General features: G+C 37.0%; 3 protein-coding genes and 1 long non-coding RNA gene across 5 annotated transcripts; 1 reads left to right on the forward strand and 3 right to left on the reverse strand.

The window, feature by feature from the left end:
* Positions 1–1311: 1311 nt before the first annotated feature.
* On the reverse strand, positions 1312–4119 carry suv39h1a (SUV39H1 histone lysine methyltransferase a). Its single transcript, XM_079467822.1, has 6 exons — positions 3999–4119; positions 3591–3736; positions 2837–3496; positions 2565–2711; positions 2085–2214; positions 1312–1946 (listed from the first exon to the last, which is right to left on the reverse strand). Exons 1-6 carry the CDS (start codon positions 4015–4017, stop codon positions 1813–1815), a joined length of 1236 nt encoding a protein of 411 aa, XP_079323948.1. The 5' UTR covers positions 4018–4119; the 3' UTR covers positions 1312–1812.
* Positions 4120–4336: 217 nt separating this feature from the next.
* On the reverse strand, positions 4337–6843 carry LOC306900200 (organic solute transporter subunit alpha). Its single transcript, XM_079466966.1, has 7 exons — positions 6537–6843; positions 6282–6433; positions 6124–6197; positions 5877–6032; positions 5614–5725; positions 5187–5439; positions 4337–5100 (listed from the first exon to the last, which is right to left on the reverse strand). Exons 1-7 carry the CDS (start codon positions 6595–6597, stop codon positions 4664–4666), a joined length of 1245 nt encoding a protein of 414 aa, XP_079323092.1. The 5' UTR covers positions 6598–6843; the 3' UTR covers positions 4337–4663.
* A 354-nt stretch (positions 6844–7197) lies between these two features.
* LOC306900783 lies at positions 7198–8419 on the forward strand. Its single transcript, XR_013787325.1, has 2 exons — positions 7198–7409; positions 7493–8419. It is a non-coding gene; the product is annotated as an uncharacterized lncRNA (long non-coding RNA).
* On the reverse strand, positions 8296–12050 carry mapre1a (microtubule-associated protein, RP/EB family, member 1a). 2 transcript variants are annotated; one of them, XM_079468086.1, is made up of 8 exons: positions 11816–12050; positions 11171–11345; positions 10759–10904; positions 10472–10667; positions 9811–9852; positions 9405–9517; positions 9065–9217; positions 8296–8975 (listed from the first exon to the last, which is right to left on the reverse strand). In XM_079468086.1, exons 2-8 carry the CDS (start codon positions 11289–11291, stop codon positions 8925–8927), a joined length of 822 nt encoding a protein of 273 aa, XP_079324212.1. In that variant the 5' UTR covers positions 11292–11345; positions 11816–12050; the 3' UTR covers positions 8296–8924. The 2 variants fall into 2 exon arrangements, with proteins under 2 accessions (XP_079324212.1, XP_079324213.1); XM_079468087.1 differs by lacking the exon at positions 9811–9852 and having other exon boundaries at positions 8406–8975; positions 11816–11991.
* Positions 12051–12287: the final 237 nt, after the last annotated feature.

Raw genomic sequence — 12287 nt, forward strand, 5'->3', positions numbered from 1 at the left:
CAACGACTATAAAAAGCCATCATCAATGGAGCTCCGATATTAAGATTCGCCATGGCAACACACCAAAAAAAGCAACATGGCAGCAGAAAGCATTTGAGAGCGAGGCAAACTTTCCGCTCTGCATACAGTGCATTTGCTGTGCTGACAATGACTTAAGTTTAAATTTATAAATAGATAAATGCACCAATAAACAAATAAATTAATCATTAAATGAATGCAACAACAGAAATAAGATTGAAATAACAAAAAAATATTATATTCTCACTCAGAATCAGTGCTCCAGTGCTGATTATGAGACGTCATGGTGGATTGGACACCTATAGGGCGTCAGACTCTCATACAAAGTAAGTCTGATCGCTGGTTCGAACCCTACTCTGAGCAGATTTGAGTTGGGATGGCTGCACGTCTAATTGTTTATTAACTTTGTTGCTTCATTTCTGAATGTATGTCGGTATTTATTAATTTCTTTATTTATACACTTGATTAAGTCATTTCTCATCGCCCATAGAAAATTATATCGGCCGCTTCAACTGCGAACGCAAACAAAGGGTAAGTGACAATCTTATATACTCCAAGTGTTAGATGATGATTGGTTAGGTCTATACGTAGTTATATTGAGTCTTCCAGCAGAACATGAGATGAACTTCACATGCGATTAACCATGAAAAACAGATACGCTTGTTTACCACCTAAGATTCTAACGCAGATATTTCCTGTGTTCTAATGCTAAAACAAAAGTTTGGTACCAGAACACCAACTTTGTAAACATTGAACCAGGCTTTCTAAATGTCTCATTGTCCACATCAATGTTTTCTGAATTTACAGATAACTCCATTGAATATCAACAGTGAAGTGATCATATGTGTGGTGGATGAACATTAGTCCACTCTGTGGGACACAGAGGCTACGGATAGATGATCAGACCATGTGTGAAATCAACTGCTTAATGTTCAGTCTACGCTTATTGAGGTTTGATCCACAGCAAATCCAATAAAGAAACTCACCTACAGCCATGGTACAGGACAACATATACTATAAAATTCCATTAGTTTAAAGATTTTGTAGAGACGCTTCGAAAAATTGATATTTATAAGTACAATGAAAAAAAAACTGTCAGGAAAGAACCATGAAGTTCAGGTTAATGGAAGAAGCTGCGGTTCAAGGCTGACTGTACCTAGCTTGGGATTCAGGTCAGAGAAAAAGCAAGGCCATATTGATTTTCTCTTTAAGTTTTACCACAGCCTCCCACATATTTACTGAACAGAATCCAGAGAGTGCAGCTCTTGAAATAAACATAACTGATTGTGCTTACTATAGATGTGAGTTTTAGTGCTTGACAAGCACCTTCCTGTGTTTATTTACTATTCTTGCTATCAACTTCTCTAATTTCTGAATACCAATGTGAAGACACGTTGCATCACACTGAATGAAAGGTGCAATTGAATCTTAAATGGTATCGACTTCAAATAGATTTGACAATATGAACACAACAGCACCATCTTCTGGCAAACACAAACACACATTTAAACCATATTCTTGCATTAAGAATCAAAACCCAAGTATGAACACTTTTAATATCATTGATCAATTTAAAACAATCGACACATACATTTATTAAAAAAGCAATTCTAAAATATGCTGCAACAAAGAAAAAAGTTACGTGCAAAGATATGTCCTAAAATATAAACACTAATTTATTGAAACAAAGTTAGAGTTCAATGTCCACCATAAAGTTCAATAAATACAAAACTACTTAAAGTATACTGAATAAAAGCAATATATATTAACATGAATAAACATATTCAAAATAAATTAAAACAAATATTTTCGACAATTCTTCACTCCACACTTGCACTCCATACTGATCCTTTTAATGGGTGATTCTTCAAATCCTGCCTGGCTCAAGTCAACATCCATTTTTGAACTCTCTGCATCTATTGGATCGACTGCAAATATGAAAGACAAGTACTTAAGTTAAATAAAACATGTGCTAACAATGTTACTTCATGCTGTACGCTGATTTTTTCTGTTTTGAAAGGTGTCCACCTCCTAATAACGTAATAAAAGGAAGACTTTGTTTATACTTGTCATCTTGTAGTCAAAGGTGAGCTCCTCTCCTGCTTTGATACCTCGTTTTGCAAAGAATGCGATTCTGGGGAGTCGCTCATCCAAGGTGTCGATGAATACATTATACACCTGCAAGTTTGGATCACACTGAGAAAAAAAGAACATGGGTAAAATGTATTCATGACATACTTTTGTTGCATGCACGTTGCCATTAATAAAGTTGTACAAATAAAACACAGTTTTTGGAATTAACACATGACTGGTAGCCATCATTTTGAAACTCTATTTGGCACATGCAGAATGTGCTGATGTAATAATTCTGTCTCAATGTTTTTACATGAAAAATTATTAATCTTATAGCAGTAATATAAAAGTTTTGGTTTTACCAAAAATATACTTGCTTGTGCTGTAAACATCAATTCCCTACATCAATCTCGACAATAATTCTAAATTTCTAAACAGTATGTAAGACAGAGGACAAGAATTCCAGTGCTCACACTGTGGTTGACAAAATGAGAGATGTTTCCATAATGAGCCGCATCAATGGTGTAGACATCATCCACATAGTCTAGATCAAACAGGTAAGTGACACCCTGTTTATCATACACCATCCCCCTTCTCTCTGCCTCCTCTGTGGTGATGACCTGATGCAAAACAGCTGACAGCAGGTCAGTGATCAGCATATACAGAAAACATTTTCAATAACGCTATAATAAAAAGTATTAAAATGTCGAATTTTTGTATTTCATGGGGACTTTAACTTGCTTACCTCTCCAAGATACTCCATAACAAAAGCATTTTTGAATATCCTCTGCAGCGTCCGCACACCCCAGCCTCTCCCATTGGCCGTTTTGAAGATGCACATATCATATTGAATACCTCTCTGCACAACCCTGTTGCCACAGTCTGGCCCACATCTGCAATTGGAGTTACACTCGTAGATCGGCAATCCGGGTCTCACTTTCACCTGTCTGCTGTCATTATATGCCCTGCGATGACTCAACAATGCAGGACAGCAGCCCTTCACAGGCTGAGAGATACAATCGTCACATTCACAGCCCACTGTCACAGTGTTTACCTCCACCCCTTTGCCAAACTTATTCTCATTAATGTAGGTGAAATTCTTAGGAGGTCCATCCAGGTCGACATCATTACAAACGAATAAGCGGCCCTTGTGCTTGCAGGTGTGGTTCATGACCGCCTCCCATTTTTTAAGCTTTATGCGCTGCTTGGCCTTCTTGGCAAGAAAAGAGGCAATGGAGGGACTCAAGGACATGGAGTCAAGGGTCTCGTTGGCCTGAATCAGCGCTGTCCTCATGTCTTGTCGGAACCGGCGCAAGAGTTTGGGGCATCTAAGGTTTCTTCGAGGTTCCCATGTGTTCTCTGACTCTGAGTACCCCTTCCACTTCACCAGAAAGAACTCTCGAGCCTAAGTAGAAAATAAATTGGGTACAGTGTGCATATGAAATTAGGATGCCACAAATTATGTCACATGTTGCAGAGTTGTACAGGCAATAACTCACCTTATATTTTTTGTAGTTGCACAAATACTCCACCTCATGGTCATTGAAGTTGTCTTTAGTCACGCCCAGTTCATTGCATAGCAGCCTCTCTCTGCGGCACAGCGCTTGAAGGTCATCCCATGAAAGTTTACAGGAGACCCTGCAATCTGAAATTATACGTACGGTGCTTCAATTTTCTGTTTCTTACCGAAACTACAACCTTACACCTGGTAAATAAAATAAAAGGTGTAATATCAATAATACCAATAATACCAATTTTTTTTAGTTAAAGCTCGTAAACTGCATGTGTTATATGGACTTCTCAGTAGTTCTCACAGTCCTATCCTTCGTTTATAGAAAACTTTCCAGATTAACTCTTTGATCAATCGTGATCAATCCACTATTTCACGAACATGCGGTAAAATCTACCTTTTAAATAAGGCGCCATGTTCTCCTGAATCTCCTCACCACTGCCACCGGAAAAGCGCAACAGGGCATTTGCGTTGCTGATTGGTCGAGGTGTAGCTGGGACACGGGTATTAAGATTTGATTGGTCGAGCTCGCTGACCTCGCGTCACTTAAATTCACTTTTGGTATTTTCAGAATGCAAATTCGGACATTTTATTTTCTTTCAATTGTTTATTTATGCAATTGTTTATTTTATTAGTAAAATATCATATGCATAATAAACTAATGGTAATATTTAACATAATTATATTTATTTAAAAAAAAATCCACACAGGCAAATAACTGCAAGATCCATTTTTCCATTGCAAAACGTTTTTATGTATGCATTGTGTTTAGCATCCACAATTTAACCACTGAGGAAGTATTACGGCATTATGTAAAAACACTGGAATAAATTATTGTTCTTTATTAATTTACTTATAAGAAATATAAAAAATAAATTTTACACTGGTGCTATGAAAAGAGGATTACATGTTGTTTGTTTTATGGTGTTGGTGTGCCCATGTTTATATCAAAACGTATTAAAACTTATGCACGCACTTAAAATGTGTTTAATATCTTGGGCTTCAGGGGCATATACAATGCTATAATATCCTAGATTGACTAAAAGAGTATTAAATAGCATACTATACAACAGTAACATCAGCATTGTCAATATGGTTAATCTCAGCCCTCACAGTTATGGTTGGCAACTCCATTCTTGTGGAGTCTGCAGTTGGTTTAGTATGTACTTTATTATTATTGGCTTCAGTTTGTGGTGTGTGTTGTAAGGGGAAGGAAAATGGGAAGTAATCCAGTGGGGCATGCTCAATTTTACAGAGACTTTCTTCACTGTCACTGTTGTACCCAATGTTAGAATGGCACGGCTCATCCTCCTGACAGGAGAGCTGCACAGCACATGATAGCTGTTCTTCTGTCTGAACCGCTTTCTCACTGAGAACTCTCCTGAGATCATCTTCTATTTCATCACTCTCCTCGTGACACAGTTCAACTTTCCGGAATGACTGATGTGCAAAGAGGCTGATGCAGAACATCTCCACGATAACGGAATAGTGGTAAATTACTTAAAAAAAAATAGAGAGAAATTACTATTATTTTAAAGTAAAGCTTCAATGTGCAAAATTCAGGAAATATGTTTGAACATCTTACACTGAGAGCGAAAGAGGTCAGAAAATGGAGGTGAGCAGGGAATAATGTTCAGTGCACCCATGGTCTCCAAAATTCCACTCTGTACTCCACAAAGGACCAGGATAACAATGATGCAAATGAATTTGGCTCGAATGCTGTATCCAGGCAATGCCCTTTTGGTGGCTTTGTAAAACAGCAGGTAGCCATAGAAAGACAGAAATGTGGAAACGGCAATGATGCCATTGATATACAAGTTGGGGTTGGCTGAATCCACCTATAAAAAACAGATTATGTTAAGAAAATAATCTATTGGTCCGTATCAAATTTTTGAATGTTTTTGAATTGGATCTCATTGTTAAAGACAACTTTTGTTACCTAATTTTCCTTGTACTTACTCCTCAGAAATGAACACAGAACATTTACATATAAGCATTTAGCAAAAACTCACATCCCCATAATCATACTGCTCATCTGTCCAGAGAACAAGAGTAAGGAAAAACAGCAGTGTTCTGACAACGGACAGCTGAAGTACAGCAGCCATCATCCAGCGCACACTGCTCCTGAAAAAAAACAATATTATAATGTTAAATATCAGAAAGAATAAGCCCAATTATAATAAAAACGATTAAGTTATTTCAACATATATTATCTGTGAGTAGAGGTAACTTTAGAACCCCTGTAAATTGCATTTAATTTAGTATTGTGAAGTACCTGTTGATGTTGAAAAGTGGAAGACAGCAGCAGCAGCAGCAGGGAAAGGGGTTTGGAGACACCTGCTCCCCTGCTAGTACTGCCAACATACGGGCCTTGCCTCCAAAGAAGTCCTGGATTAGACCCATGAACTTCAACAGTGTAATGGAGTGATATCTGAAAAGAAACAGAACACAAACTAAATAGATATTATTGTTGTCTGACTGTCATAGTTCTTTTGTAATAGTGGAGGTCAGAAGCCACTCACAGAGAAGCAATGAAATTGCATAGAGATGAGGAGCGTGGTACATACAACGAAACGATAGACGTCATCCCAAAGACCTGTCAAAGAACAGATTGTTACCAACGGCAAAATAAAAATACAAATGAAAAGAGTTCATTGACGTGTGGTGGGTATTTCTTTACTGGGTATATTCCCAGGATCCACAAGCTGAGATATCTGCGCTGTGGTGAAGAAACGTGACGCACAAAGAAGCCAATCTCCTCCAAGAAAAGAGCAAGCAGCAACACAGCAAACACAGCAGGAAGGAGGAACAGCCAAAGATCATTTTTGATCTCTAAAGTAGACAAGTACCCAAACATTTTACCAAAATCAGATTACATAAATAGCACTCTAACAGACATAATCTGGCTTCATATATCTAGACTTCTCATTCTTACCTTTAAAGAACTCCGATGATAGTGGGATCCCGCCCCCCATGAAAGTACAGTTGCGCGCCATTCTGCTTATTATTCAGAGAAGTCCCGCTAAACTCAAGCAGTGTGATAAAGTGCCCTCGGGTGCTGAAATGACAAAAACAGGCTTGGATACCTGCCTGTAATATTATAGGCTAACCCAGGATGTCATTAACAGTAGCATACATAGGAAAAAAGCCAAAAGATATAAAAAAGTTATGACAAAAATCTATATCAAGGTGGCTTCCTATTGTCTAATGGATGTCTTTCCAAAGCTTACATATTAATGATTGACTTAAACAGGTAGGGCGGCAGGTAGAGGGCCAAGTCCACCATCCAGCATGTCTACACAACCTCAATGTAGACATGACTATATTATTTGTGGAAAAACAATAAATGTAAAAGCTATACAAATTTCAATACAGTGCTTAATAAAACACAATATTTCAGAAACTGAGTAAAATATAGTAGGCTATAATCATATATTTTATAATATAAATTACATTATACATCTAATATATCAGTGCTTGATTTGTATATTACAATTAATTACAACAATTATTTTAATACTAAAAGTATTTTCACAATTCGATGTAGAACCATAAGATTTAGTGGCTTTTATTTTAAAAAGCTATGACGGGGTAATGATTGGAGGACGATTGGAGGGGCGTGTCCGGAAGTATATACTATTACGCGAGGACTGTAAACAATGATGTGAATTAACATTTACGTTGAACAAGCAGCCATGTGTAAAACTGTGAAAACAGGAGGTAACGCTATGTATTAGGTGCGTAGCTTTGTTGTTTTTAATAGCCTTTGGTCAACTTAAGAAAGCTTTCGAACTTATTTAAATAGCAGGTAAGTCATCTCAGATCGTCAAAGTTGTCCACACAATCACAATAAAATTATTTACATAAACTATTTAAATTTGTTTTCTACAGAGGTGTCTGTGCTTATAAGTAAATCGATGGAGAAGCAGAATGACACCCTGGTGGTTCGTGAGTCTGACGGACCGGGAGCAGATGCTCAATCCCAGACTCTCTCTTTCTCAGAGGTGTACCGCAGGATTCAAGCGGGGGAGCAGGTTCCAGGACTTCACCAGCCGGACATCAAACCATGTCATGAACAGCCCACTGTTTCCCAGATGCACAGAAAGCTAAAACCATGGGAGAAATGATTGTTGTTGACGAACCAATAGACTGGCCCATATCGTTCTGCTTCGCACTAAAACGTTAACAAATTATGCACATGGCATTAAAAAGTTGGACGCCAATATAAAATAAAGAGTGTTACAGACACTGTTTGTGATACTGCGTGAATATTTATATTTATTCCTAAGGAAATGTGATACAAAATAATATGATGGATTATTAAACAAATGAGACTGAACGCTTAATTTCGTTGATCTGAACCTAGCTGACACTCAAAGCCTTATATTCCAATTTATGACGACTGCTTCCCTTTTGCTTCATATCTGTGTGAAACAAATATGCATAAAGGGAAGTTCACATGCTAACGGTCATAGCTTGGCTAGAGGAAGTGAACTTCCCGTGCTGCTCAACTAGCAATCAAATGTGCTGTTCAAAAACTAAAAGAAACAGCAAAACCATATCAGATACTTGGATTTGTTTCATCCTGCCTGTTTCTCACTACCATTACTTTGTAGTGATAGGTAGTCTCTGGATTTTCAAACTAGAAGTATATTTGTGTAATTGTCAAACCTAGTTGCTCCATTGCTTAAACTGACAGATGCATGACACATACAGCTGTTATGGATCATAATTCTGTGCAGATTTTGACTGCAGGATCTTTTCAAGGATTTAAGAACTTGTAAATTGTATAAATGCATTAAATAATGAAGAAACAGACCTGAAAGTGTCAAAGACTTACAATTTTGTATACATGCATGGATTGATGTGGTCTTACAGGAATAGTTCACCCATAAAATGGTCTCCTTTTAGAATCCATAGTAGGGATAAAAATGAATACAGTCAAGTCACCATTTTTTGGGGCGAACTATTCCTTTATGGAAACGCAGAATTGAGAAGTATTACATTTTATACCCATAATACAGTTCTTTAGTGGATGTGTGTGATTGCCAAGCTGCACACAAGAAACATAAATTTCTGCTCAATGGACAGCTTTTTACAAACAGTCTTTAAGCACTTTATTTTTCATTCACAAAAATAATGTTATGATGGTCAATAAAAAATGTAATTCAAGGTATAGAATATCCCTGAATAAAACACATTCAAAAGTCTGAAGTCCAAGACAATGGACCAAAGGCAAGTGCAGTAGAACAGCAGAAATCAGCCAATACGTGCATTTAAGTGTCCAAGGGGGGAATTTAAAAAACAGGCACCCCCTAACTGATCAAAACTCTTCCGGTTCACCAGACTCATTTTCTGGAATGACAAAACCTTCCTGTTGACAGAAAGAGGAAACCACAGAACTGAGCTGGTTAAAGAGATCTTTACTTAAGATGCACTTAAAACATTTTGAACTACACTTACATCTGTTGCGTACAAAACATCCACAATTTTTTGCAGCGTTGGGTCACTCTCACCCTCCTTCTCTTGGCAGATTAGCTCAATGTTTCTGAGTTTACCAAAGTAGAAATCTCTTTCCTTCTCCATGTCTGCGATAGTGGCCTTTAAGTCATTTATCTGCTCACATGGGAATATAAAAAAAGTATGGTTAAAACTCTTGGAAGCAACTGGCAGAATCAGAAACCAAACAAAATATATTTGTACTAAAAAGCTAATCTAATCATAACCATTGCATTTATTCCAAAGCTTATTTCGAACCTATTCAACAGTTAATAGTGTGTTTGTCTTTCGTTTAAGGTCCTACCATCTGAGTAAGTGCTCCCTTGTCTTCATCACCGCCACCTGTTCCTGCCGCACGCGTTGCAGCTGGAGCGGTCTTTGCTGCAGACTTAGTTGCTGTGGCTGAACGCTGTGGAGCTAAAAATAAACACAATGATATTCATCATCTAATACATACTTAGCTATAGGAAAATGTAAAATCCAAACTAAAAATGAATTCAACCAATGTGACCGAATCCCAATCCAAAAGTTGTGAGAAACCCAACCCTATGGATGACTGATGTGCTTAAATGTACACAATTTTTATGGCATTACACCTATTTTACTGTAAAATACCCAAAAAGGCCCAGAGGCTAAACAAAATGTTGAGAGGTGGACAGGAAGTGTGATTTAGTCTTAATTAAGCAAACTGGCAGCTCTGAACATCTTACCAACTGGGGCCACTGGCTTGACTGGTGGTGTGCTGCCTGTGTCTGAAGTAAACAAAAATCCATGCACACACAAACTGAGACGCCAGTCACTCTTACGTGTGAAAACAGTTGACCCACTGGGTCACACCCACATATTTCAGGGTTATAATCCATAACAGCTGCACGTGTCATGCACCTGTTAGTTTAAGCAATGGAGCAACTAGCTTTGACAAATACACCAATATACTTCTAGTATGAAACCCAGAATGATTCATATGTTAATAATGATATAATAAAAAATATATATTTTTAATGTATGTGTATATATATATATATATATATATATATATACAAATATTTACTATTTTATTAAATTATGGTTTTATATCACATTTTATAGATAAAATTGGCCATGAGAAATGACTAAGACAAATAAGGCTGATGTTCTACATGAAGAAATTCTGTGGTATACTTTACTAGTATTCACTATAGTAAAGTGTTTTATATTATAGTAGTTACTACACTTTTTTAATCTAGAATATAGTATTTTGTTTAATTAACTATAGTGAATTGATACATTGTAGTTAATATTGTTGTATACCTTACTATAATAAGATGGTACAGTTTATTATAGTAAATAATAAAGTATACTACATAATTTTTATGTGTTCTCTGTTCTCACCTGAGCTGACTTTCCTTGGCTTGCTAACTGGTGCCGCTGCTGGACTCTGATTGGTTGCCATTTCTTGTCCCTGTCGAGCCGCCACTGGATCATATTCCTTTCCATCATAGTTTGCATCAAAGAATTTCTTAAACCACTGCACAAACTCAAAGTTATCCTGAAACTTGCCCTTCACAAGCTTGTCAACAGGGATAATCTGCACAGAGATGAAACATGCTTGAAAATAACAAGCATACTGATTTGCATGTAATGTTATTGTAGCAAAGCAAAAACATTGCTTTACATACTTTACTAACTCCCATCTTTTTGAAGGAACCTTGAATAAGTTTAAAGTTATGGATGTATTCGTGCTCGAGTTTTGCCTGGAATTTGACTTTCTTCAATGGAATACATGATGGGAACAGCATGTCCATGAATTGACAGTAAGCAGCGCCTTAAAAACAAACCAGCATTGTAAAAACAGTCTAAAGCAAAGCAAAGTTATCATCTGTATTGAGTACTGTACTTTCTTTATCTATCATCTCATTGTGATAGCAGCAGACACATTTAGCATGCAAATGAGAGTCATATCAATGTTACTCATCACAAACCGTTTTTACATGCAAGCTAAGTTTGAGATTCATTCAGAAAGTGTAAAAAGCTTCGGCAATTCTGTGATGCTCAAGTGAAAATTTAGGGGCAAGACAGCTGGTCACTGACCTGAGCACAGTTGCTCGATCTTGGCATGGCTCATCTGCAAGGACTCGTTTATCCATGTGAGCATGTCATGGCGGCTGAGATTGTCACTTGTCACTGATGTCGAATACACGTTAACGGCCATGGATGAAGCAAAACTGGTTATCTGACACTAATGAAGATCACTTGACCACAGAGACTGTAGGGAGAGGTTATGTTTAATTGTTAAGCCTCATTTCCTTAAACAGACATTCACACCCAATAACACATTGTTTCATCTTCACTTCCTATTAGCGTCACTACGCTATATTTTAATAACTGTATTTTAATATCCAGCAGAGCTCACATTGCCTTAGATTGATAATTTCACATATCAAAAACGAACTTTCGTTTTAAGTTTGACTTTTGCGTAACTTTGTAAAGTTCCGACTAAACGCTGTGCTGTAAGGACAATTGAAAGTTTTCAACTGCTTATCAAAGTTATACATAATTTATTTATGTATATATATATTTAATTGCTGTCTTTTAAATCAAAGAGGTTTTAACATGTACGCAATTTAAAGTTACATAAAAACATCAAAAGATTATAATCCTGAACGTGACCAAAAAACACTGTTTTCTACTGTTTGATCTTGAACTTTACACATTAAATCGTTGTCTTTAGCTTACGTTTGGTTCAGAAAGTCCAAACTATGGTGAAGTGTCAGTGAACCCGGTTGCAGTTTCACCGTCGTGTGTGTGGTTCGGAAAGTGCCGCTTCGGCACTCGGCAGCAGGCTGCTGGACAACTGGATGCACACAGCAGAGGTTTACGAACTAATCACAGCTGTCAAAATAAAAGTCAGTATCGAGCGTTGAAATAAATGCATAGCTACGTAGTCTGAACTGTCAAAATAAAAGTCTCCAGCTGTAGTTGTATGTAATATGCTTAAGTATTACGATTTAATGGCGTAACATTTGTAATGATATTAAGAGGTGCGTCGTGCTATTTCCTTTTAGGTCCACTTATCACGTAGTTAAAGTTTCAAAAATGTCTCATCTTATTGCCCCTATATAAAATTAATGTAGCTGTTTATTCTTTAAAACATACTATATAAGATACTCTTTCACTGATCTGCTACACAGAATTTTCTTTACGTGAC

The sequence above is a fragment of the Barbatula barbatula genome (genome assembly GCF_947034865.1).
Source record: "Barbatula barbatula genome assembly, chromosome: 11".
Lineage (NCBI taxonomy): Eukaryota > Metazoa > Chordata > Actinopteri > Cypriniformes > Nemacheilidae > Barbatula > Barbatula barbatula.

Bases quoted from the DNA above. Each gene is read 5' to 3' on its own strand.
- mapre1a (XM_079468086.1), bottom strand. From the start codon at position 11,291: ATGGCCGTTAACGTGTATTCGACATCAGTGACAAGTGACAATCTCAGC. The intron at 10,668-10,758 runs GTATGTAAAGCA...ATCTCTGTGCAG, and splicing joins AAAAGATGGGAGTTAGTAAA to ATTATCCCTGTTGACAAGCT. The intron at 9,518-9,810 runs GTAAGATGTTCA...GTTTATTTTTAG, and splicing joins CAAGCCAGTGGCCCCAGTTG to CTCCACAGCGTTCAGCCACA.
- LOC306900200 (XM_079466966.1), bottom strand. From the start codon at position 6,597: ATGGCGCGCAACTGTACTTTCATGGGGGGCGGGATCCCACTATCATCG. The intron at 5,726-5,876 runs GTACTTCACAAT...GTTTTTTTTCAG, and splicing joins CCACTTTTCAACATCAACAG to GAGCAGTGTGCGCTGGATGA. The intron at 5,440-5,613 runs GTGAGTTTTTGC...TGTTTTTTATAG, and splicing joins AGCAGTATGATTATGGGGAT to GTGGATTCAGCCAACCCCAA.
- suv39h1a (XM_079467822.1), bottom strand. The intron at 3,497-3,590 runs GTGAGTTATTGC...TTTTCTACTTAG, and splicing joins GCAACTACAAAAAATATAAG to GCTCGAGAGTTCTTTCTGGT. The intron at 2,215-2,564 runs GTGAGCACTGGA...TTTTTTTCTCAG, and splicing joins CTCATTTTGTCAACCACAGT to TGTGATCCAAACTTGCAGGT.